At 43.2% G+C, this 25770-nt stretch overlaps 4 protein-coding genes and 1 non-coding gene across 9 annotated transcripts in view; 2 read left to right on the top strand and 3 right to left on the bottom strand.

Annotated features, from left to right (window-relative positions):
* The window catches only part of zdhhc8b (zinc finger DHHC-type palmitoyltransferase 8b), an 80832-nt gene extending 72813 nt beyond the window's left edge, over positions 1 to 8019 (top strand). Inside the window, exons 9-11 of one of the 3 annotated variants that reach the window (XM_020654826.3) lie at positions 941 to 1047; positions 1127 to 2190; positions 2614 to 8019. In XM_020654826.3, coding sequence (XP_020510482.2) covers positions 941 to 1047; positions 1127 to 2190; positions 2614 to 2746 — 1304 coding nt within the window. In that variant the 3' untranslated portion in view covers positions 2747 to 8019. Of the gene's footprint in view, positions 1 to 937; positions 1048 to 1126; positions 2451 to 2613 lie in introns of those variants that run through there. The other 2 variants (XM_020654825.3, XM_029281377.2) reach the window with 2 other exon arrangements.
* Positions 7639 to 13422, bottom strand: ranbp1 (RAN binding protein 1). Its single transcript, XM_020654811.3, has 6 exons — positions 13275 to 13422; positions 10939 to 11075; positions 10664 to 10821; positions 9607 to 9735; positions 9302 to 9370; positions 7639 to 8817 (listed from the first exon to the last, which is right to left on the bottom strand). The coding sequence occupies exons 1-6, from the start codon at positions 13287 to 13289 to the stop codon at positions 8666 to 8668; spliced, it is 660 nt and encodes a 219-aa protein (XP_020510467.1). The 5' UTR covers positions 13290 to 13422; the 3' UTR covers positions 7639 to 8665.
* Positions 9044 to 9175, bottom strand: LOC114921434 (small nucleolar RNA SNORA77). The gene has a single exon (XR_003809730.1). It is a non-coding gene; the product is annotated as a small nucleolar RNA SNORA77 (small nucleolar RNA).
* A 1914-nt stretch (positions 13423 to 15336) lies between the features above and the next one.
* Positions 15337 to 22402, top strand: trmt2a (tRNA methyltransferase 2 homolog A). 3 transcript variants are annotated; one of them, XM_020654817.3, is made up of 12 exons: positions 15337 to 15450; positions 15877 to 16531; positions 17104 to 17212; positions 17360 to 17541; positions 17653 to 17767; positions 17874 to 17989; positions 18907 to 19018; positions 19911 to 20033; positions 21232 to 21307; positions 21444 to 21560; positions 21639 to 21735; positions 21837 to 22402. In XM_020654817.3, exons 2-12 carry the CDS (start codon positions 15885 to 15887, stop codon positions 22012 to 22014), a joined length of 1872 nt encoding a protein of 623 aa, XP_020510473.2. In that variant the 5' UTR covers positions 15337 to 15450; positions 15877 to 15884; the 3' UTR covers positions 22015 to 22402. The 3 variants fall into 3 exon arrangements, with proteins under 3 accessions (XP_020510473.2, XP_020510476.2, XP_020510475.2); XM_020654820.3 differs by having other exon boundaries at positions 15378 to 15698; XM_020654819.3 differs by having other exon boundaries at positions 15378 to 15791.
* A 5-nt stretch (positions 22403 to 22407) lies between these two features.
* dgcr8 (DGCR8 microprocessor complex subunit) overlaps positions 22408 to 25770 on the bottom strand; it is a 15847-nt gene continuing 12484 nt past the window's right edge. The window contains exons 13-14 of the mRNA XM_020654816.3: positions 24722 to 24835; positions 22408 to 24076 (exon numbers count right to left, since the gene is read on the bottom strand). Of these exons, the coding sequence (XP_020510472.2) occupies positions 23993 to 24076; positions 24722 to 24835 (198 nt within the window). The 3' untranslated portion in view covers positions 22408 to 23992. The remainder of the gene's footprint in view (positions 24077 to 24721; positions 24836 to 25770) is intronic.

Here is a 25770-nt window from a genome sequence, read left to right as displayed (position 1 = left end):
TGGTCTTTTATCCATGCCGAGCTGAAGAGAGGGCCGTCTGATTTGTAACGAGGAGAAGAGCCCTGTCCGCTGAATCAGCAGCAGATTTGTGGCACAAAGAAGAGACTCCAGAGTGAATCACTGCAACGTGAATCACCACCTTTTGAGTGGTGACTTGTGAAGAAGTGAGCTCTGTCAAATAAAGAGAGAGGAGAGGGATGATGTCCAGCTCTAAATGCATTTTGAAGCTACCTCTGTGAACAATGAAAAGAAGCTAATCCGGTGTTGCTGTTCTCAGTTGTGTGACGTGTTAGTCAAACACGTGTGTGAATTAAACAGCAACATTTTGTCAGGGAGTGAACATGTTCTGCTCTTCCAAGGAGCACTACTGCTGCCTGGTGGATTTTTTTAAGTACTGCATGTTTTGCTCCCTTTGGCAAAGAAACTGAATAAATGATCATTTGGGTAAATGAGAGTTGTTGTTTTTTTAATAATACAGGAGAAACTGGTTGTTAAGCATCCCCTTCATGTTTCTGCTCTCTCTCATGGCTGAGGCAGATTGCAAAAGATTGGCAGCTGTTCAGTGAGAGCGTATATCCATTCATTTTGACTCTGTAGAAGTTATACAGGTTTAAAAAAAACAAAAAACTCACTCCCTACAGATTCTTTACTCTGATAGTATGAATCAGCCCTGAGGTCGTTTCTGGCAGAAACAACTTTAAGTGAGATGTGGTTTAATTGTTTAGATTTGTGTCGTAGCTACAGTTCTGACTCTGGTTTTCTCTGTGTGTGTGTGTGTGTGTGTGTGTGTGTGTGTGTGTGTGTGTGTGTGTGTGTGTGTGTGTGTGTGTGTGTGTGTGTGTGTGTGTGTGTGTGTGTGTGTGTGTGTGTGTGTGTGTGTGTGTGTGTGTGTGTGTGTGTGTGTGTGTGTGTGTGTGTGTGTGTGTGTGTGTGTTAGTAGAGAGCTCGCTCTCTGGTAAGACGCATCCTTCCACTCCAGCCATGTACAAGTACAGACCGTCCTTTGGCACCATGCCTAAAGTCCACTACCACACAGCTGGAGAGAAGGTAAGAGAGGATCAGTGTGGATCTAATAATGGTGACACTACTTCTCTGATATCCACTAAGATTCTGTTCTGCTCCTCAGATTGTCATGGCAGACGACCTGAAGACCTCGGCCATCATGGAGGAGGGTGTCCGTGGTCATGACTACCGATCCGAGCCGAACCTGGACATGCCCGAGTACACCAACGCTCCCCTCCACCGCACCTTCCAGTCATCCCCCCTCCAGCTGGACTCGGACCCCATCGGCTCCCGCTCGCTCAGCCTGAAGCAGGGTCACTGCCGGCCGGAGAAGAACCAGCTCCCCGCCCTGCAGCCACAGGCGCACACCTCCACCCCCTACAAGAGCGTCTTCTCCCCCAACACGCTCTCCAACCGCAACGGCAGCCTGTCCTATGACAGCCTTCTCAACCCCAGCGTCTCCCCCGCCGCTGCCGCCGAGTGCATGGCCCACCGCGCCGCGCCCTCCAGGGGCTTCCACTCGCCGTACCTGCCCACCAAAATGTGCCACATCCGGGAGCCTGAGATGCAGAGGCAGCAGGTGACGCTCACCTACAGTCCAGTGCTGCCCCCTAGAGGGATGGGTAGGCAGTCCCCCCATCCGAGGGATAGGGACCCATCCCCGGTCCGCTATGACAACCTCTCCCAGACCATCATGGCCTCCATCCAGGAGCGCAAAGAGATCGAGGAGAGGGAGAAGCGCCAGATGCTGCGCGGGCGCTCCCAGACACATATCTACGCCCAGGACTCCGGCGTTTTCGACGGGGGCTACGGTCTTACCCATAATGCTTGCTACCCAGAAGGGCCTCGCTGCCCTGTTTCCAGGGGCCCCACACCCCCAGCCTACGGAGGCTCCAGGGACAACCTGATGGGAGTCGGGCTGAGCTATGGGCAGCGAACCCCTGTGTTGCGCCACGCCGGCTCCACATTAGGCCGGGCGCCTAGGACTTCATCCACCTCCCTGCACACTGACCACAGCAGCTCCAACAGCAGCCACAGCCGGGCCCCCTGCCCCGACGGGCCCTATTTCTCCCCGTCCCACCAGCCCCGTTCCCCTGCCATGCCCCGATCCCCCTCTTACTCCCACCAGAAACTCTCCTACATCAGTGCCCTCGAGAGGACAGACTCGCCTCGTCTGGGGGGCCCAAGGTATGAATCTTAACCCCCCCACCCCCCCTCCCTGAGGGGCTGCATGCTTTGTACTGGACAGGGACTCGAGGGAACTGAAACTGTGCTCCTGGACTCATCATAAGCACTAATGTTCTAGTCCTAACTGAAGTGTAGCATGTGTGCAGATCTGTAACGTCCACCTGCTGGACTCTGCATCAAAGTTTGCTTTTCTCCTAAAATATCTTTTTTTTTTTTGTATAATTTCATGAATGTCAGAAGAATAAAGTTGTGACTCCTCTCATCTCTCTTTTCTTTTGCATGCCTTTCACCTGCTCGTTAACACTCCACCTCTGATCTTCTAACTCCGCACATCTCGTCTGCATGTTGCCATGACCCTTGACCTTAGTCTTGTGAATAACTCGCTCTAATGTGTTTCGTTTTTTTTTGTCTCTTCCAACTCAGAGAGGCCATGAAAGTAAACGGGCAGATGGACTGCCACCCCAGTGCCCAGGGTGCCACACTCAGCCCCAGTCGCCATAGTAACGTCAAAAAGGTGACGGGTGTGGGAGGCACTACGTACGAGATATCAGTGTGAGAAGACACTCCGCGTCCAATGACAACAGCTGACCTGCGACAAAGAGACTCCAGATTACAGCCAATCAGGGGGGCACATTACACTTCCTGTTTTGGGAGTTATCGTCCAATCACAGGGTCTGTCTGCCAAGTACCTGTGTGAGTTTGTACAGGGCGGTTTTGTTTTGAGTTGATCCTGTTGCAGGTTGTACTTGTGGAGGAGTGTCCTGCTGACTTTTTGTGGCCGTCCAACAGATTGTCGATATTGTTTCTGTCGTCTATCAGATGTGGTCACGACGTCGTCTCCGGTTGTAATACAAAAAAAAAAAAAACACCACAGAAGAAGAATTAAACACACAGACGAGAAGTCAAGGTGCTACACATTGCATCGCACTGTTTCAGCGGATCGGGTGGAGTTGTACAGATTTTAAAAAGTGATGCAGGATTGAAAAGTTATATAAGCAACAAGTGCGAGTAAAAAAAATAAAAAAAAAAAAAAAAAAAAGCAGAGATATTGAGAGGGGACTGCTCGAGTTTTCTGTCTGGTGGTTGCATTTGAAATTTCTCTGAGAAAAGTTTAGAATGAAATGAAATCAAGACGACAAGTCTCAGGAATAAATGCAACCAGGAGAGGTCATCGATTTCGATTCACACATGATGAATGTCTCCCTCTGAGGTCAGCTAAGCCCCCCTTCATATCCTTCATTTATCAGTTTTATTATTTCATCCTGACGCATGACGATCGCAGGATTAACCGTGTTTAAGGATCAGAATATCTCACCCTGTTTCAGCGAGTCGCGTCAGGCTCAACCAAAACAACTTCTCTGTTTATGTTCTGTCAAGAAAAAAAAAAAAGGTTCAATATGAACGTTTTGTGTTATAACATAGGAATGGAAGCGAGCCTTTTGTCCAGTGTAGTGAAATGAAGACCGCTGGTCATCCAGTCATCGTAGTGTAGATTTTTATTTGGTTTGATTCCTTTTTTATATACCCATCATTTAAAAGAAATGTTTGATACATCTTTTTTTTTATACACCTAATGAAGCCTGGAATTTAGAGTGGATTTCTAATTGATAAATTCTGAAGCTGAGATTGTGATAATGGACATAAAAAGAAAACAAAAACATAAAGTGAATACAGGTTGTTCTACCTTGCAGTGTGAAGAAGCATACGATGAAATGTTATGATAGGGTGTGTGTGTTTTGAGGAAGTGTGAAATGTTTGAGTCGATCTCTAAGTCCACGTTAAAAAAAACCTGAAAATGTGTCTGAGACTTCATGAAGCCTGAACATGTCAGGTCAGTCTGCAGCAGCTGTCTGGAACAGCTCCAGTGTCATCTGCAACTCAAACTGAACTTTATTTTCATTTATTGTTTAAAGTCTCATCGCATGAATTACTTAAAAAGAAGAAGAAGGCGGAGTGGGAGGAGTTTATCTATATTTGAAACGATCTGAATATATATATATATATATATATATATAAAGAAAGCCGTGAGTTTACATGGATGTAAAAGATCTTCACATAAAGAATGAACCATCGTTGCCTTTGAGAGGAGAAGCTTTGCGTTTCATGAAGCGTAGTGAGATGAAACACTTGAAGGAACATTTAGTTAGAACTCCAGATGTAGGGAGGAGAGTGCTACCTGGACACAAAGAAGGGAAGGTGAGAGGTGGTGTTCTTTGCAAAACGATGTAAGCAGTCAAAGAAGAAAACAGCTAAGACATCTTTATTCTCACAGCATGGTCATGTGGATGGCGTTATCCCGACATGAAATAGCCCAGGGTCAATTCCACAGTAGCAACCCAGCCTCACTACAAACCTTCGGTATAGACCACATAAGTGTTGTAGTTAAGACCACACTAACCGAGACCAGAGTGCTCTGAGACAAGACATTTAGAGAGCGAGAGTGAGACCCTAAATATGACTGAAAAATCCTCATCTTGTGTGCAGGGGGGCGTCACTCACTTAGACCGTAACACTGGGAGGGTTGTGGAGGTAACTGGGGATAAAAATCTGATTCGAATGAATCTCAGTAATGACGTGGAAAAATAGCCCATCAGTGGTGTTCTTGAGACCAAGACTACTATTCTACTACAACACTAGACCACATCCCATCGTCTCTAAGAAAAGGTGACAGACCAGAACCTGCAGGATCGTTTTGTAGTTTTATTCCCCTTTTTGACATCAGTGTAGACATTTTTTTTTAAAGATTTATTCTCTGGCTTTAAGTGCCTTTTATTTTGGAGACAGGACAGTGGATAGAGTCGGAAATCAGGGCATGCTGAAAAGATGCCACAGGTCGGATTCTAACCTGGGACGCACACTTAGAGGACTATAGCATCCGTACATGGGGCGCGCGCACTAACCACTAGACTACTGGCACTTCCTCTGAATATAGGAATGAGATTATTTTATTTACACACATTGGCTTTAATAACGTCATCTCCTGAAGTTTGTAGGTGTACTGACGCTCTGCAGGCCACACCTCTCTGGCTCCAAGTGTGGAACTGGTCGAGTCCCACTATGAACGGCTCAGTGTTTCTCTCCATCTGTTTTTACTTCCTGATGAAGGCCGGGCGCTGAAATGTGATCCACATGAGCGTGCTGTGACAGTAAAGGTGTTTGAATCGTTTCTTCTTAAAAAAAAAATGTGCTAGTGAGCAGGAGTGAGCAGGAGTGGGGGGGGCGCCGGATAGCCTAGCGGTTATACTGTGCACCCAATGTACAGAGGCTGTAGTCCTCGTTGCAGTGACCGCGGGTTAGAATCCGACCTTGGCCCTTTGCTGCATGTCATCCCCCTCACTTCCTCGCTCTCCTCGGCTGTCCTGTCTAATGAAGGCAAAAAAAAGGCCCCAAAAATAAAATCTGAGACTGACTTTAAAATGTGAATGGAAAGGTCTGGAAGAAGAAAAAGATTTATGACATTTTTTAAAGGATTTTTACATTTCCCTCGAGCTCAGAGTGTGGAGGTGGCTCGGCTGTGGTGGACTTTAGCGTCTGACCGGGTTGGATGTTATCGATGCGGGACTGTAAGTTCGGGTCTCTTTGAAGGTCTCACCCAGCTGCCTTAGCATGAACACAGGAGTGTGAGGCTGACAGAGTCCAGTATATCTGGATGGTTTAAGAAGCTGTGGTTTACAGGGCTACCTTACTGGAACATCTTGAAACACCTGAACAGACCATTAGCTGCTGAGTTGAAACCCACCCCCCCCCCTACAGTTTGACCACACATCAGAACACTATCGATGTCATTCCTCTCTAAGATGACTGCCATTAAGAGTCCGCTGTTCCTCTGTGGGGGACGGACATCGCTGCAGGTCAGGGGTCATTCCTGACAGTCAACAATGAATCTGTCCAATCAGCAGCGAGCTGAAACAATAACATATGTATGAGAAATATAGAATATACGTCATGTACATGCGTTCCTATTTTTGTGAAGAGGAAGTATTTCCCAACGAGCTGAGAGTAAATAAAAGTTTCAAACTCTGCCACTGGATGGGACTGCTTTTTGTTGACGTTGTTTAAAAAGCTGACATTTTTCTTTCTACATATTCAGACCGAGTCTGGAATCACTCACACTCTGTAGTGCACTATAAGGTGGGCGGGATCATACCCTAAAGAGTCCCCACAACGCAAAGTCGGAGAAGTTGTGTACAACAGATGGGTCACTATCTGACCAATATAGACCATCATGCATTGCAGTTCAAAGATTTCTGCGAGCGGAAAGTGGAGTTTGACACGACTGCTCTCAGACAGACGAGAGGAGCGACCAGCGTCAAAACAGAAACACAATAAAGTTCATATTTGGAGCGTTTTTACTGAACTCTACGATCTGATTTAATAAAGAGTCGAAGGATTGTCAGCACGAGAACAAGTAGTTTTTGAGCAAAATTAAAGGAGTTGATGAATCATTTATTAAAAAAGGAGTATGTATGTTTTAGTTTATAATGAAAATAAACTCACTATAGTTTAAGTTATGACAGAAATTCATGCCGTTATTTATTCTCAGTCAGAGCTAAGCTATTTTAGTTTAGTGAAATGTTTTTGTATCATGCTGAATGAGTGCACAATAGTCCACTACATGTAACTCTGACCATATAAAGAGAGTAGGGAGGAGGAAATGAACGTGTGATTCTTCAAGCTGTGGTTCAAATCAAACGATCCCTTCTTTAAATGTTCACATGGCACTTCACATTATCCTTAATCAGTCTGCTCAGTCTGCACAGGGACTGGGGTTGGGAAGCAGAGTCCCTGTGCAGACCAAAATATGGAAGTTGGTCAGGTATCTGGAGGGGTACCAGGTCACTTCCCAAGTACTGCCGAGGTGCTCCTGAGCAAGGCAACAAATCCCCAACAGACCTGGCACACTCCATGTGAGCAGCAGCACTCTGCATGTCCACAGGACCTGTATGTGCAGGTGTGTGTATTTAAGACCTCAGTGTGTGTGTAGCATGTCTCAATATATAAAGAAAACTGAACTTCCCCTCTGGGATTAATTGAAAGAAAAGAAATCCTGCACACTACTCTTGCAAAGTATCAGGATCTTTGTTGCACTACACACCTACTTCTTGAGATGGTTGGATGTGTGAACTCCTCCTTAAAATGAAACCTCCAGGCTTAATAAAATGTTAAATTAAAAAAATTACATTTCCAAACACTTTTTGTATTTCCAGCCCTGCAGGACTTTTCTAAAGATGTGTGCTGTATAAAAGAAGCCTGTGTGTAAAGAGTCAATTGATGCATGATTCCATTTCTCACATTTTGTCTTGATGGTCCAATCAAAGCTTCTGCATGTTCTTCTAACTTGTCAGCTTGATTTCATATTTGAAGAATCACTTTTTTATAACTTCATCACGAGTTGCACCAGAAACAAAGCGGTGGTTGTTGTTTTTTTCACATGAATGCAGACGTGCGTGTGGTCTTTGACAGCTTTTATTCGAAGGTGGAGGAAACATTTCAAATCATCTGAGTGCAAATGAAACGTAACATTTCTTCCATATACACGTATTTACAGATGCACTGGCACTTGGATGCGCTTCAGAGGCAAGGTTAAGAACTGAATTAAGAGGAAAGAAAAGGAGAGGGTGGTGAGCACACAGATCAGATAAGGGCACACTCTGTTACATATACTCGACATGCTTTTTTTATTTTGAAGTCTGGGAATGTACTGATGTAAAGAAACGTTCTCTCTCCTGGCGCAGAGCGAAGCAGCTTCCGACTCTGCTGAAGCGTCGACTTTGGACCAAACAATTTTCAGATATTTAAAATAAAAAATAAAAAAAAAGGAAAAGAAAAGCTAAGTGCATCTGATCTCCTGTCAGGTCAGCTATCAGTGGAGGCTGCCATCGTGAATCTGATGACCCTCGACTGTCTGGAGTGGATCCCTCCTCTGGTCGGTTCCCGACACAACTGATGACAAACGGAAACCAAGAAGGAACTACTTCTACGAGGCGTCCACTCAAAGTTTGTCACCTTACAGTGGAAGCATGGACAGCGGACAGGGTGCATAACGCTTTTTTATTTTACAGTGAGAATGCACCCGCCTGGTCCCTGACCCCGTGCTGCTAACACGCAGGCTACATCGTCCTCTCCCCCTACAAACAAACCCCGCTTCAGAATAACAAAACAAAAAAAAGTTACCCCAATGTGGGAATTATCACTATCACAAGCCTCTTTCCACAAAAGAGCTGGAGATGACAATGATGGTGCAGAGAGGGGGGGGTGATGGAAAGGGCTTCTTTGTTTCATAAATTCACTATCTTGGATTGCCCCCCCGCCCCTCCCACAGTGGCGTCAAGGACTTGTGATCTTGAGGCAAAACAGATAATAATAATAAAAAACTAATAATATGCAAGTGTCCAAATTCAGTTCATTTAGAGTCTATTGTAGAAAAAGAGGAAAAACTGATAAATTGGAGATCAGCAAAGCAAGTTCTTGGTTCTCAATTCTTCTCCTCGGCCTTCACCTCCTTTTTCTCCTCCTCTTTCTTCTCCGTCTCCTTTTTGACCTCTTCCTTCTTTCCTTCTGAAGCCTTGTCTTTTACCGACAGCTCCTCCAGCTTCTCGGCCACTTTGTTTGCACTCTCTGGGTCGCCTGGGGTGACAGGGTGAAAGGTGAGGTCAGTAGCTGGTTCAGGCCAAAGTTAGAAAAGGTAGGAGGGTCAAAATAACTGGGCCTAGTGTGAGTGTGCCCTTAATCAGATTAATGTAAATTAAAGTGTGGAAGCTAGAAAATACAAACAGGGTTCTGAAGTAAATCTCATTGCACTAATATTCTCTCAGGTGAACATCGTTTGATATCACAGGTGAGTGTGTTCACACTGGATGTAGCAGAACATGAGAGGCACCGGCCGTTCACAACGAGGCCAGTCACTGTCACATTCTGCATGTTCATGTAGCAGACAGAAAAAGTCCGATGCTGGAGAGAGCAGCAAAGAACAGAGTGTGTCTGCATAGTCATGACACGGCTCAATGTAAAAAAAAAAACATTCCTCCAACCTAAAGAGCAGCACGCTGAAAATAGTCATGTTTCCATGTATGGTGGATTAACACTGGTAACAATGCACAAGAGTACGTACCTGTTCCCTCCAGAGATTTTCTGACCTCCTCCTTGCACTCATCAAACTTTGCCCTGAACTTCTGAGCATCTGTAGACAGAACAGAGAGTTAATGTACACACACACACACACACATCGTCGAGCTGTCGTATTGATGACGATGCTGCAGTCACACAGATCAACCAGTAAACTTTTTTTTTTTGTAAATCAACTGCTGAGTCCGGGTGCAGTAAATAGACAGAGTCACTTCTGTGTCATCGTCAAATTAAAACACTGCCCGGGGCGCCTTTCAAGTGTGACACTGGATTAGATGTATAAATACTCACTTTCTGCATTTAAAAAGCGTATCGCCAGGAGTTCAGGTTTGGGGCATTCGTCAGCATAGTCTGCGAGTGTGTTCCACACCCACGCCCTGTCACTGCCGGCGTTGGGCTTCAGCTCCATCGTAGGTACAACTGGGGTTCACAAGACGGGGACCAGGTTACCATGAGAACAGAGAAGTCATTATGTACTGCAGTTAGAAAACCTGATTGTTTCAGCTTTGTGTTCAAACTGAACATCATTTCATTTCTTGTGACAGTTCATGTTGAACTGAAAGCACCAGCTCCGTGTTTATTACACTCAGGGGAAAACTATCGAGCCTGCTACAGCCTTCCCGTTTAGCGTCCTCTACTCGGCTGTACGTGCATTTATTAAAAGGAAATATAAATGTTGAGTAGTTAAAGCAGATATCTGAGCAACTGGTCTGCTAATGTAAATATGAGGCATCCTATGTTCCAGCTGATAGACGTTAGCAAAATAATAAATAACACCCAAAGAAAAATGATTCCAAGATGAGCAGGTTTTTAGTAATGTGTCAACTAGAGCTCGAACTATTCACCGGCTAGCCGCTAATATTGGCCGATATTAGCACATCAAATGACTATACTAAATGTATTCAGCAGTCAAAGCATTTCATTTGAGTTTCATTGCATTACACTAGCAGTTGTTTCACCAGCAGAGGGCGCTATATGGATTACAACAAGCATGATCACTCTCCAGAGTGAAGCGGTGATGCATGTTCATGCTCAGTTACTTTTCAGTTGAGTGACCATCTTGTCATTTTATAACTTTCCAGAAGTTTTAGATAACTGCATTTGAGGGATTAACAAAATAAATGTGTAAATCTATATATCTCAATAGGTCAAAGATAGATCAGATATTTTTCTCTCCCTAATATCGATATCGGCCCCAAAAGTACTTATTGGTCGGGCTCTAGTGCCAACATTTATCAGTATTACTTCATAGATGTTATTTTTAAATCTCAGTTCACATTTCCCTTTCCCCTCGTTCTTTTATCTGCTATGAAATAACAACTGAGTTTCATTTCTCAACATGACTCACGGTGATGATTGGCACAAATCTTCAAGGTTCGGTCTCTCCTCATCAGTATGCGGATCGTGCCCTTCTCTCTGTGTTTCAGCAGCTTGATGTCGCCTGTCCCTCTCTCCTTCCACTCAGGCGGGTCGTTCTCAGAAGCAAAACGATAAAGTTTAGCCCGCCTGGAAAAAAACATCATGAACAGGAAACATCCCGAATGAAGACACTGGCTTATCATTCAATCGTCACAAATAACATGAGTCAAACCAACCAGTCTTTTTTTTTTTTAAAGAACTTACATTTTAAAGAGTTCCTCCTCATCCTCTTCTAATGTTTTCACATCCTGCTCAGGAAGGGACACTATTGGCTCAAAGTGAGGGTCATGATTGGTGTCCTCTGTGGTTTCTGCTGCAGTGGTCTCTTGCTCTTCCTGATCCTGAAAGGGAAAGCAGCGGACAAATTAACATAAATTAAAATGTCCAAATGTTTGAAGCTGATATCAGGGTAAGTTAACATAAAAACGGATGTGGTTTATGTCTGTGTGATGCCTTAAAACTCAACTGTAACCAAGCGAATTCCTGCACCTGACCAACAGGCCATCAATAATGAATGGAGGGATTTAAGAGCTCATTGGTTAAGTCTCGCTTTTGTAGGGGGAACTAGCAAAGCCTTTAGTAAATGGTTGTTGCTGAGTCGGGCATCTTTAATTCTGTTCTGCGAAAAAGGTGCAGATCGGCATGTGACCAGAATCAGACGGTTTTCTGCCTGCTCTGCCCTGACCAGTGACCGGTTGGTCACCCAACAAAACAACGTGTCTGTAGACGTGAGGTGCCCACCAGCAGAGAAAAAGGATCAATGTACAGAAGAGTCAACTCAGAATGTTTCCCTGCACTTGCTCCTCATGCCTGAAATTACCTCTCTGCTCATGGTGGATCTGCGCGTATGCACTCCAGCTGTCTATCTCTCTCACTTGCAGGCTGGGGGAGTGCAGCACATTGTTATAAGCCATGAACACAGTTTATGCATTAAAACCATAGACTGTAAATATTAATGGATGAAGCCTGAGTGAGGTCAGCCATCTGTTCCTGCAGGGGGCTCTGGAGGTTCATCAGCAGCAGTCTCCATGTCGGAAATCCTGTCTCAGTCTAACTTTCAGTCAACCTAACGACAGGCTGAGAGCTGGAGCTGAGGTGGGTTTTAAACCTCTTGATAAACAGTTACATCACGCCTACCTGTCAATCATGTCAACTATGCAACAAACTAACTGCTATACCTGTAGAACACTATAGTATAAGAATTTAATGAAACGTCAATTGAGGGTTTGACCGGGGGAATCCACCTCCGGATCCAGGGCAGCTAAAAAAGTTGGCGGGTTAACGGTGAGTTCTGTATCGATCAAAAATAATCGTGATTTCTATTTTTGCTGTGAGCGAGCAGCCCTGACGTGATGAGCTACAACAAAGACTTGTGTGTGGACAAAACATATCAATGTGTGATTTTAATGACACCTTTTCCTTTAATTAGGGTTGTAAAACTCACTTTTATCTACTAGTTTTAATTAGCAGATTGTATTTGTTTCCATAGTAACAATGTAATCTTTTATCTACTAGTTTTAATTAGCAGATTGTATTTGTTTCCATAGTAACAATGGAATCCTTTACCTCTACTAGTTTTAATTAGCAGCTTTAATTCGTTTCCATAGTAACAATGGAATCTTTGCGCCTTCCATTAGCTTAAAACAACAAGCTGCTATGTTTAAGTTTAAGCTATTAAATAATTAATAAAACACGAAACTATCTTTTATGAAGATGGGGTAATATTAAAAGTTTAGCATTTAAGTAGGTGAATTTAACTTTATTAAGTTACGCATGAAGTTTTTTAACTTTGTTTTTAATCGAAACATCTCATTGTGGAGTCACCCTGCTGGCTAACTAGCAAGGCCTCTCACTAGCATGCTAATGCGGAAGATAATCAATATTTTGAACACCCAGCTGTGTCGCAAACTTTATCCAGGAGGAATGACATGTGCATTAAGGTGGCATGGTGTCTGGTCTCACTGGTTTAACTGGGTTACTTTGATCTAACACGCAGTTAGTCACTCATCGCCCTGAGAGAGAGGCTAACACCTCTGTAGGCTAGCTCCTGTTAGCAGCTGCTGAGCTGTTTCACACAAAGACAAACAATCTTGATGTCTTTAATATACATTTAATATCAGCAGTTTTCTAATTAACCTGTTCAAACAAGCGACAAAACAACAGACGACAACGACAAAGTTCAATCTTTAGAGGTATTTATCCCCAAAGCTTCCTGCGCAGCTGAGTCTGCTGCTAATGCTAATGCTAACATGCTGACTGACTTCAGAGCTTCCCTACGCTTTAAGGATCTTTAAATATACATTTATGATTAATAAACATTCCTACAGACTCATCATGAACTTCTTAAGCGTTCACAAATCGTTGTAGTTTTTAAAAGCATGTAGCTCAGCTTCTCGAGCATCACTAAACACGACACCTCTGCGCGCAGCTTCCTTCGTTAAACTTTGACAAATTTGAGACTCTTAAAAATAAATCTGTCGCTAAATTCAGACTTTAAATCGACTCTGATGAACCGGATGATCCAAAATACACCGCCTTACCTTCGGGTCTGCCATTGTCAGGTAGATGTTTGTAGATTATGGAGGACGTTTGTTGGATTCAAATCCCGCTCTGGTCGCCGCTTCACGTTCACTCACTCTCACTTCCTGCTTCAGCTTTCGCGCGCCGAATTTCCCTACGTAAGGCCGCACGGCCCACTTCCGGTTAGGGGACCGAGAGTTCACTGCAACTTTTTAGCTCATTTTCATTGAACGATATGAGGGACAAAAAATGACTAAAGTATAAATACATTATTAAATTAATAAATAAATAAATGTTGGGAGAAATGCATACAATAATGTATAAATAAATAAATAATTAAATAAATGCATCAATAAATACATAAATGCTGAAAACAATACATCAATGAATAAATAATGAATACACTTTGTTAATGAAAAAGGCTATTTATATATTTTTACATGTATTTATTCATTTATTAGCATATTTCTACAGTTATATGTGTATCAACGCATACATTTCCACATTAATTGAGTTATTAATTTATTTCCGTATTTTTACATTTACACATCTATTTATTTCTGTGTCCAGGTCGTAAGAGGAAAAGTATATATGTAAATTTGCCTCTGTCTGTTTTTCAAAATTGACCAATCCTACATGTTAGGACGGCCCACTTAATTTACATATTTACTTTTCCTTGTACAACATATATATGAATATATGGGTTAGTATATATATAATATATTAATTTTATATGAATTGTTGCATTTATTTTTATATATATATTTATTTATATATTTATTGATGCATTTATTTAATTATTCATTTATTTTTACATTATTGTATGCATTTCTCCCAACATTTATTTATTTATACATTTATTTATTCATTTATTTATACTTAGGTCATTTTTTGTCCCTCATATCAACCAGCAATAACAAGGCGAGATCTCTAATTCAGAAAGCCACTGTCCCATAGACAGTAAATATTACGCACAGTCCCCATATGTGATCCACTATGGGAAAAGATTTGTCCCAAATATCCAGTTTGGACCTTATCCTACACATCTTGACAAACCACCAGTCAATCAGGTCAGCTTATTGTGAATAGAATATCCTTCATAAAATCAAAACGGTTGAATCATCAAAAAAATCACCCTGGAAGTACAGTGTTTGCTGATCGAGACATGCGCTAATCAGATCTTCTTTCTTTTTTTTTTAACCAGGCTGTAAACATGTTAATTTATGCTGTAAAAAACATGTATGTGACTTTTGCAATGCTTTTGCAGCCAGCCTCAAGTGGACACTCAAAGAACTGCAGCGAGGTTAAAATGGTGTTGGATGCTGCCAGGAGATTTTTGGACTACACAAGAATGGACTTCGTATTTTAAGGAAGAAACAAACCCAGACAAAATGATTGAGGGAGCACTTTGGGTGGAAACTGTAAATACAGTTCACAGTAACGCTCTTGTAATCCAGTGGTTGACTGTAATGCAACTTCTTGGATTCTTACCACCATGATACAAACAGAAAGTTAAGAATGATGTAGTTTCTGTGTAGCCTGCAAGATTCAGAGAGGTGGAGAAAAGTTGTGTTTTGTTGTAGCAACAAAATTGAAAGCATTGTTCACTTATTTTATGAATGCTTGCATTTTCTCATTTTTTGGTTCAAGTTAGAGCTCTTCTTTAAAACAAAGAATAATGTTTAAATGTTCAATTAAAGGAAAATGATATCGTCTTTTTTTATATAACAAGAGTGGGACTGACAGTGTACAAATATTTATGTTAAACTTGTTTATTTTGTATGGGAAATATTTTATTCACAAATGTAAATGGAATCAGAAAATACCTAAACTACAACAATGGAACACTACTTACAAACACTACATGGACTGAAAGACAAAAAAAGCAAAGAAAACCCTGGATATTTGTGGAATTTTTATTTTATTTGTTTAAACCCTCTTTGTATATAGTTGTACATAGATGTGTCTTATATTGTAATTGTCTTGAAATAACAACAGTAAACAAACAAAAACAAAAAAACTTTCTGTGTAGCCTACCTGTGGGGGGCAGTAACATGCCAAGATTGGTCTAAACCGCCCGAATTATCTAAAAGAAGAAGAAGAAAGTTCAGAGTTCATCCCCCACACGTGGTTAAACAACATGGCGGCGCCCTGTTGACGGTAGAGAGTAGTGGTGTTTGAAATAAACCTGAACAGGTTTGTTCAGTCATTTAATCATCGTCTGCTCTCCAGCTGAATGTTACCGAGGACTTTATTAGACCGGAAACAGGAAACTGTCATAGTCTGAGCGAGTTGACGAACCGGGTTTTCTCTAAACTACAAAACCGAAACTTCACTTTCTGTTTTATGTTAATTAACTCTTTCTCTTAATTTTTAAAACCTCTGTGTGATTGTTAGTATTCTCATTTAACACTTTAACAGCGAACCCGGAAGTAAATGACAAAGTGACGTATTTTGATATTTTAATCTTACTTTTTAAATTAATCGATGTTAAAGTTTTCTGTAACGGTGATTGAAAACCAAGACTGTCTCCTTAGGTATTTCTGTTAAAAACAAACCATAATGTGTTTTCATGTATCCTTTTTTTCATGTAAAAATGAACAATAATGAATTTATAATCAGACAGAAAGATGGCGGATGTGAGTGATACCCCTCCCTCAAAGGAGGGAACACCTGTCCTCCCTCCGAAGGAGACACCTGTCCTCCCTCCGAAGGAGACACCTGACCTCCCTCAGGATGCTGGGAAGTCTGATGAGAAAGCTGAAGGGGGCAGTGAAGCGGCCTCTGACCCCAGCATGTACCGCTACATAAAAAACGACCTCTTCACATCTGAGATCTTCAAAGTGGAGATCAGGAATCTCCCAAAGTTCATCGGCTTCAACGACCTGAAGAAGTTCCTGTCCAAACATGGCCTCAACCCGCACAAAATCAAACTGTTCGGCAAGCAGACCTTCGCTTTCGTCACCTTCAAGAACGAGGAGGAGCGAGACAAGGCGATGAAGATGGTGCACGGCGTGCAGTGGAAGGGCCAGGTGCTGAGCGTCAGGCTGGCCAAACCCAAAGCGGACCCCATCCTGAGGAAGAGGAGGCAGGATGAAGGAGAGGGCGCGGGAGGGCAGCCTCCATCTAAGCGAGCAGAGGGGAAGGAGGAGGAGGAGGAGGAGGCGCTCAGTGTGCAGATAGCAAACGTGGTGACTCCTCTGTGGAACGTGCCGTATGAGGAGCAGCTGAAGAGGAAGGAGCAGCAGGTGGTGGGCGTGCTGCAGACGCTGGCAAAGTGAGTGGGGGTCAACATACGTGTCCAACAACCAAAGAAAACAAGTAACAACATCTGTACAATGAAATAACTTCTGTTCTGTTTCCTTTCTACAATCATTCACAATCTAAAATTATATCATGGTTTTTAGGCTGTTGAATTCTTTTGTGTTACCGGTGTTTGGATCAGCCAATCAGTGTGCGTGTGCGCTTCATTATATGCTTTGACCACCTCCAGGGACAGTGAGGGTCCCCTGTCTTTAGTACTCTTATTGTGGGGGTCATGAGCTGAAAGGTTTTACCATGACTGAGAACCTACACAGACAATATTCTTATATCCCCTCTTTTTTTTTAAGATTTATTTTTGGGCATTTATTGGAGAGACAGGACAGTGGATAGAGTCTGAAATCAGGGAGAGAGAGAGAGAGAGAGAGAGTAGGGAATGACATGCAGTAAAAGGAGCCACAAGTCAGATTCAAGCCTGGGCTGCCCGCTTGGAGGACTCCAGCCTCCATACCTGGGGTGCGCTCTCTAACCACTGCCCCACCAGCGCCCCATTATATCCCCTCTTATTCTGTTTTTGTCTTTTTCCAGAGAGATCGGCAGCACTAACAAAGCCATGTTACCGTGGCTGTTTGCTCAGAAAGGAAAGTACAACAGAATGTGTTGTCCTCTGGAAGCTATACGACCTTCTCCTACGCTGGTATGATCACAGGCCGGGTCCCACAACAGTCACAAAAATAAGATGAACTACACACTGTGTGCCTGCGCTCGTATCCTAACACTGAAGAACTAACAGCAGAACATGTTCTCCTAATCTTTTGTATTTCTCTTCCTTCACCTCTGGCAGACAGAATACAGAAACAAGTGCGAGTTCCTCATCTCCATGGGAGCAGACGGCGAGGATAAGACCATCGGGTTCCGCCTGGGGAAATATAAAGGCGGCTCCTGTGCCGTGGTGGGGCCGGCCGACACGAGTCATGTCTCAGCGGAGGCGAAGAGAGTGGTCAGCCAGTTTCAGAAGTTCATCAGGTAAACACTGAAGATGACCCCTGATGGTCCACAGTCAGATGTACGGACGAGGACATGTGTACACTGCCCCGTGTGGAGGAGAGCTTTCATTGAATGTTGTTGTGTACACAGGACGACGGCGTACTCCATGTACAGTCCTGAAACTTATGAAGGACACTGGAAGCAGCTGACTGTGCGGACCACCAGGACCAAACAAGCCATGGCTGTAGCTTTCTTCAACCCACAGGTGAGATGATGATGGAGTTTGGGACCTCGTTGTGTAAAACAGAATTAAACCTTGGTAGATTTTTTTCTTTTGACCTCTTTTCTTTACTTGTTCTGTGACTTTCTAGAAACTTGAGGAAGAGGAGATCACAGCATTGAAGAGCTCCATGAGGGACTACTTCACAGACGGAGAGGGGAAAGACAGTGGAGTCACCTCTCTTTACTTTGTCAGAGAGGGTCAGAGGTAACTGGACACTCTCTACAGTATGCTCTCCATGATTAAAGGGATACTTCACTTATTTGCATTAATCTTTGTATCATTAGAAACCGGTAGTATTACTGGTAGTATTTTTGAATGGTTCTGCATCCCTCCCTCATTTTCCCCTGAGATGTGAAATCTTTGTATTTCTAAGTCTGAAAAGGAGCTTCCGATGATGCAAAAATTGTCATTTTGCATCACTGGAAGCTGGGTGAAACTGTGCTTGGGGTGAAACTACAACGCTAGTTCCTCATATTTTCGACCACTGAAGCTACAGACCAATCACAGATCAGTGGGTGGGAACTCACGCCCAGAATCCCAGGCCGGTCTTGTGTTTCTCAGCTGCTGCTGCCGCTGGCCGCAGCAGCTGAGAAACAAAACCAACCTGTTGGCAGCAACCGTCTCGCGGCTATATTGCTATATTGCCGCCGCCGGCTGCTTCCCAGCTCAGCAGCCAAGACATAATGCCTGTTGGCGGTGGTGAGGACGAGGAGCCGGGGCCGGCTGGAGCTGGGGCGGACTGGTAGTGTCGGTGCTCTCACTGTTTGTCTGTGGACACAGACATAGAGTCTGTTTTCTGACAGGAATTTAAAAGATCAATTCAGGAAGAAATCTCTGAATCAGTTGAGGAAACGGCCTCATGTATTGAAATAAATGTCTGTTAATAGAGGACCTTAGTGGGAGTGGCCTGTGGTGCTGTGCATTCTGGGATTTGGTGTCTTTCATCAAAAAGACACTTTCTGCCTTTTCTCAGTCAAGAAGGCACCAACTTCAAAATGTATTTCACATTTCTACTACATATATGACCCAATGTCAGTACAGATTCATGTTTCAACGGGTGAAGTATCCATTTAAGAATCTTTATAAACCACCATTAAGTCGTGCTTTTCCCTCACTTCAAGGACTTCTCCTAACCTGGAGGACCTGCCCTGTGAGCTGGTGTCTGGAGAGAGCAGCATTCACGAGGAGCTTCTGGGTCTGAAGTTCAGGATTTCTCCTCATTCCTTCTTCCAGGTGAGAACAAGGGGGCGTGTGCTGTCACCTTTATCGTTCATTCTGTGCACAACAGACAGCAGAGCCATTAGAAGATATGACGCTGATTCTGAGCCAACTTCTGCTCATTGATCAGTTTGTAGAGAGGTGGGCGGAGTCTTAGCTGAACAGAAAACTACACATATGATCATTGACTTTATGGAGAAAAAGGTCAGACAGTCGAGTGTGCAGTCTTATAAATACCTCTGGACCATCACAAACTGAACTGTGTGTAAAAAAGCTCACCAGTGTTTTTATTGTTTAAGGACACCAGACCACGCTCAAACGTACTGAGGCAAGATGTCAGCTGGTATCCCTTGTATTGCAGCCAATTCGACATTCAATCCCTCAGCATAGTTTTCCAGCTTATCCAAAACATTTTCCTGATCCTTATGACCCCCACCTCCACCATGAACACATAACACATCTATTCAGTGAGGACTTCTTGCACAAAATGCATGCATGCTCTTAGACATCAATACTCGAAAGGCAAGAGCTTAAAACTATTAATGACAACATGTGATGCAAAAAAAGTTTTTAATGGACTCGGCTGTTAGCTAACTAAGTATACAAAGATGTCAATAAAATATATAAATAGGTCTTATGTTCCATACAACTTACTGAGGCTGTCTGAAACCAAGAAAATACAATGAAGCAGTTATTGTTATAAGCACACTGTGAATTATTACTCACAGTGATAGCCTACGTTTATTAACTAATATGAATAAAATGAATTCATGTTCTAACATAATTTTTTAGAATCTTCCCCCCTGGACGTCTTAACAGCTTTCTAAAAACAACAATTCTTCTGGCTCTGTAAACACTAAACAGGGGGTCTGTCAGATGTAAACTGTGTGTGTGTGTGTGTGTGCAGGTGAACACGGGTGCTGCAGAGGTGCTGTACTCTGCTGTGGGGGAGTGGGCTCAGCTGGATCAGGACAGCACTGTGCTGGACGTGTGCTGTGGGACCGGGACCATTGGCATCTCTCTGGCTAAGGTGACGTCACAAGCTCAAAACCTCTTGATATCTAGCAGGGCCGGCTATGGCTCAGTTGGTAGAGTCATCGCCTCTCAACTGGAAGGTCGAGGGTTTGAGACCCAGCTGAATTACATGTCCGATGTGTCCTTGGGCAAGACACTTATCCCTGCATTGCTCCCCCTGCTTCAGTGGCGGTGTATGAATAGATTAGTGTTGTACTGTTTGTATATTTTTTCCAGCCTCGACTGGACCTTTTATTTTTATTTTTTTATTGAAGGGTTTTTTAAATTAAAACAGAAACAGGCAATGGGGGAAAAAAACCCAAGGAAAAACTCTAAACATCAATTATTCATTCTCAAGCCTGCCTGCAAGTTCCCCCCCCCCCCCCCCCTTGTTCCCAGTTTCGTACATACATATATCCACTCAAACCTATACATGCATACATATCAATCAATAATGATTGATTTATAAAAATAATAAATAAAATAAAAAACAAAAATGAAGAATACAATTCATGCATCCATGTTGTCCTAAAACATGTTCATGTTGTCAGACAAGCCCCTTATTGGTGCCATAGATAACAGGACCACATGCAAAATATTCACAAATATTTAAAAGGGTTGGTCTGATGTAAACCTCCTTGTAACTTATGTTGTCAATGTTCCACATTTTAAAGAGCGATTGTTTTACCTGTATATTTTTTTTAGTTAGAGAATACAGTATTTTATAGACTGGACCTTTTATAATTTATTTATATTTACAACATGAAGATGTAGGCGTCTAAAGCAGCCGTGTGCAGTAATCGAGAATATAGAGGATGTAACCCCTCGTGATATGTTGAATTGTGGACAGGATAATTGTAATCGAATCAAATGTTGTCCAGTGAAGACGCACAGCTCGAGCCTGAAATACACGCTGTATCAAAACACACACACCCTGAAGTTCATTCAGCAGTGAAAACAGTTAGTGGACAGTTTCCATTAGAGATGGGACCGATCCGATCTAACATCGGTATCGGGTCTGATATTGATGTAATTAACGCACTCCGATATCAGACTGAGAAGGTGGAGAGCTCGGGGGGGAAAAAAGACGCTTGGCGCTCTCTCCTCATTGAAAAAGGACGCTGCGCTTCGAGAAAAACCCTCTAGGTGGACACGGGGTCTATCAGAGAATCGGTGCCTCTCTAGTTTTAATGAGTGTTGTGTTTCTGTTTTAGAGGGTGAAGAAGGTGATTGGGATCGAGATGTGTCAGGAGGCGGTTGAGGACGCCAAAGTGAACGCAAAACTCAACGGTAAGAGACGCCATGACATCATATAACCGCAGTGATCTGTGCATGAAATAGAAACGACAGTGTTTAGAGACGTCATTTATTAAGTTACTATAGAAACGGATCAACTCAGAGGTTTCTCGTGCGTTCGTATTTAAAGGTCTGAGTAACGTGGAGTTTCACTGCGGTAAAGCGGAGGACGTTTTCCCCAACATCCTGAACGCTCTCGTGTCTCCAAACATCACGGCCATCGTGGATCCTCCGAGGGCCGGTCTACGTGAGTACACAGCGGAATTAATGCGGCGATCACTTTCAATCAAACATTTCTGTAAGAGTTATTCTCCAAACCCGACAGATTCCAAAGTGGTGCTCGCCATAAGGAGGGCGGAACACCTGAAGCGGCTGGTTTACGTGGCGTGCAACGCTAAAGCCGCCATGAACAACTTCATCGAGTGAGCGTTCATTTCTTTTACTGAATAATTATAGATTCATAAAAAAATACAGATTTGTTAGAATTCATGTTGATTTTATTTATTTTTTTTCTATCTTGTAGTCTGTGCAGAGCGCCATCCAACAGGGTTCACGGCGCCCCGTTCCGCCCCGTGCGAGCCATGGCGGTGGATCTGTTCCCTCAGACCATGCACGTGGAGATGCTTCTGCTGCTGGAGAGAGTGGACTACACTTCCCAGCAGCAACCGGCCACTGCCCCCAAGGAAGAAACGGCATCTTAGTCGCAGAAAACAGGCGCTTTCTTTAACGCTATGCACTCTTTATCAGTACGGCGAGCAGCCTGGGAAACATTCACTTTAATAGTCTCTGCGAGGCTGACTCGTCTTAAAGGGCCAGCGCGTCTAACTCTACCACTCTCCATGTATTTCTGTTATTTCATAAAACAATGTTTGACATAGCTTCATCAACTGTACTCTTTTGCTTTTGTAGTTTGAAAACATTTTGTTGACTTATCAGATACTTTTTCAGTGTATGAAATACATCGACATGTTTCCTTTTGAAGGAAGACGATGAAGCGATCGTTTAAAGATTCAGTTAGACCCACCTCTGTTTGTACTTTGTGTTAGAGTGTTTCATCTTTCTGGAAATCAATAAAAAAAATCAAACAGCTGTGGTCATTAGTCAAGACATCTTTATTTTGCATAACAAATATCACTGAAGTCATAAGCTCAGTTTGAAATACAAACTTCATTTTCTAGGCAGCAACATCTCAAACGATCCAACAGCAACATGTAAAAGCAGATTTTGTTTTTTTTATTCTCTTCTCACACCGACACACAAGTTGGCAAGACGACAAACACACAGCGAGGAGGGAGGGGGGGAAGCACATTCTTTAAAGCGCTCTACAACATCACACCAGCCTTGTGTCCGTTTATGTTCAGTAGAAAAAAGAAAAACCACAGGACAAATACGGGACAGATTGCACAGCACTTTTTTCTATTTGTTCCAGTAACTAACGCGTCTGTAGCCGTTTCCTCTGCACAGTTTGCAGCGACACTTCTATAAAATGCATAAGACTGTATGGAAGCTTTGGTATACACAGTTTCATCAGCTTGTGTTGGACTAAAACGACTTCATCCGATCAGCAGAGCGACTGCATTCTTGAAAATGGATTCTACTCGTGGTCAGAAAATAAGATCAGCCCGATCGGAGTGAGACGACGACTCTCCACATGCTGAAGGCGTTTCCCATCGAGTTACCTGATGAGTGTGAGGCTGTCTCTAATACTAAATGCTGCATCAAGCCAAGGCGGGCTTGTTTAGTCTTCCCACTTGAAGGGATTTTATTTTAGGTCCAATGTGGTCGTTCTACGCTGAGCCCTTCATGAAACAAACTGACTAAGGCAACATGTAGCCAATGACATTTCTCCAGGGCACTAAAAAGCAAAGCTGGTAGCCTATAAGAGCGGTATTAGTACATTATTCAAATCTAGCAGTTCCCCCCTCAAACACAGTCCAAGGGGGCGGGATTAAGGTGGGAGGAGGGAGTCCGCTTCTGGTATTGCCGAAGCGCGTTAAAAAAAAATATATAAAGAAAAAGGCAAAAAAAATCCCTCTAAATACAAAAAAGATCTCAACCAATCGTGTTCCACCAGCATGATCAGTCAACACGAGTGCATGACGAGAGTTCTCAATAGTGACCGCTTCACAACGCAGGTTTTTTTTTTGTATCGTGCAAACCGAGACAGCGACTGTCCATTCTTGAGAAAAAAACTAAACGGCATGTCGTATTTATCAACCATAATATTCATGACACCAACCATTAAAATATCCATGAACGTAAACGAATGTTATAAATACGCGAGTGTGAGGAGTCCCTTTCAAACACTTGAAGCACACACACAGAAATAATAAGTGCTGCAACAGATTCAAACAGAGTGTACGGAGTGTGTTTGCAGACAGAAACAAAAGAAGAAGAAGCATGCATTATTATTATTATTATTATTATCATTATTAAGTGGTGGTTCATACGTTTGTTCCTCGTGTGTCATAGAGAGGTAGACTCTACTGTCTGTTGGTGCGTTTACTTCTACCAGCTGAAGACATTGAACACAGGCGAAACAGAAACAAGCGGCTCGGTCCACGCTTCACTATATTGCCGTTAGATGTCCAGTGATGCATAATTAAGGGATGGGCGTTGGTGCGGGATGTCCAACAGTGACGAGGTTTCAGTGCCGTGGTTCTTCAGTGTTTCGGAGACTTAAACGTCGACGGTGCAGAGGGGCTCACTCCCCGGCTGGGCGGACTCCATGATGGTCATCTTGGGTTTCTTCCTGGTTTCCTCCTGGGGATCAAAGAAAGACAGAATCAACAAAATCCAGAAGAGGCAAAACAAAAATAAGTCAGCTGAGAGCGACTGACTAAATACAGTGAGCAGTAAGGTAAACGTGCTCCTCTTCTCCATAACCATCTGGTGACCCAGAGAAAATATATTGCAACCGCTGCAGGGGTTGTGACCCCGAGCTTCAGAATCAATCTGCTCCAGGCGTGTGAAGAACAAAACCCAACGGTCTTCTAAGCATCAACTCTAATTATTAAGAAAAGTATCCCTCCTCTTCATTACGACCCTGTAGATTCTTTGTTTGACAAAAACAAAACTCTGGATGGGTTCAAACTAAAATCTTGTCTTTACTGACATTTTTAATGCCTTTAGTTCTTGGCGAAGGAATATGGAAGAAAAAGAAGAAAAACAAATCTTTAACTTTTCCAACACTCGGAGAGAAAACTAACATGTTGATTAAATCATCAAATGATCGTCTTCTGCATGTGAGTTCAGAGAATCTGCTCAGACAAACTTCTACTCACACATGAAACTGATTTGAAATAAAAATCTACAGAAATCAGCGACAGGATGTTCAGACGGCTGGTTTAAGGATGTTTAAACATGTTTACATGTTAAACGCTCCACATAAAGGTGAAATGCTCTCACCCTCTGTGTGGCGAGCTTCTTCATTTCCTCCTGCAGTTTGTTCAGGATGTGAAGGTTTGGCTTGTTCTTTTTGGCAAACTGCTGCAGCTCGATCACACTCTTGTCGGAGCTCTCCTGTGAAAGATGAGAATTAGAAGAAGTCAGGAGATGTAGGTAACATAATGAACGACACTCTTCATTGAAGCTGCACGCTGCTTTTCATTGGTTGTTCTGATGAGGCATGAAGTTACATTAACGAGGCAATGAGTTGGGGCGGCTGTGGATGAGTGGTAGAGTCTGTCTTTTCTTAACTGGAAGGTCAGGGGTTAAGATATATTTTATTAATCCATGGAAGGGAAATTCAATTTTACACACTGTTGTTGAACATGCTACAAACACACATGCACAAACAGGATCCTATGGACATGCACTAATTAAGAGAGTCAGGCCCTGCATTCACCTGGCGTTTTTTTCTGACCGCCAGCGCCTTTTCAATTGTTTTCAATAAGGAGAGCAACAGAAACTGGCCACCTGGAGAAAAAAGCACAAGGCCCAGCATTTTTTTGTGCAGGCCAAACGCGCCATGAAGCGCTCCCGAGCGCCCAGCCAGCGCTTTTCTGCCCAGGAAAACCACTAGGTGGATTAAGGGCCTGAGGCTCCTGAGCTGAGGGGGGGCACCTTGTCAGCTAATGGGCCAATTTCTAAATTTAGTCCACAACAGGACTTGAAGGAGTGACCCTCAGGGTCCCAAACCTACAGACTGATATGAGCTCCTGCAGCTACATCACTGATGTGTCCTTTAGCCAGACACTTAAGCCCAAGTTGCTCCCACTGCGTCGTCACCGTTGTATGAATGTGTATGAATGGATGAGTTAATACTGATGGACTCTTTACTCAGCAGCCTCTACCATCAGTGTGTGAATGTGTATGAATGGATGAGTTAATACTGATGGACTCTTTACTCAGCAGCCTCTACCATCAGTGTGTGAATGTGTATGAATGGATGAGTTAATACTGATGGACTCTTTACTCAGCAGTCTCTACCATCAGTGTGTGAATGTGTATGAATG

Source organism: Labrus bergylta, chromosome 2 (assembly GCF_963930695.1).
Source record: "Labrus bergylta chromosome 2, fLabBer1.1, whole genome shotgun sequence".
Taxonomy (NCBI): Eukaryota; Metazoa; Chordata; class Actinopteri; order Labriformes; family Labridae; genus Labrus; species Labrus bergylta.
The sequence above is the reverse complement of the archived record's forward strand: the minus strand, read 5'-3'. Positions and strand labels throughout refer to the sequence as shown.

What these genes read in the sequence shown, in the direction of transcription:
- ranbp1 (XM_020654811.3), bottom strand. An exon ending in GAGGAGGAACTCTTTAAAAT is followed by an intron (nt 10,822 to 10,938) that starts GTAAGTTCTTTA and finishes GTTTTTTTCCAG; the next exon opens with GCGGGCTAAACTTTATCGTT. An exon ending in AAAATCTCTGGAGGGAACAG is followed by an intron (nt 8,818 to 9,301) that starts GTACGTACTCTT and finishes CTGTCACCCCAG; the next exon opens with GCGACCCAGAGAGTGCAAAC.
- trmt2a (XM_020654817.3), top strand. Translation starts at nt 15,885, where the DNA reads ATGGCGGATGTGAGTGATACCCCTCCCTCAAAGGAGGGAACACCTGTC. An exon ending in GTGCTGCAGACGCTGGCAAA is followed by an intron (nt 16,532 to 17,103) that starts GTGAGTGGGGGT and finishes GTCTTTTTCCAG; the next exon opens with AGAGATCGGCAGCACTAACA. An exon ending in TACGACCTTCTCCTACGCTG is followed by an intron (nt 17,213 to 17,359) that starts GTATGATCACAG and finishes CACCTCTGGCAG; the next exon opens with ACAGAATACAGAAACAAGTG.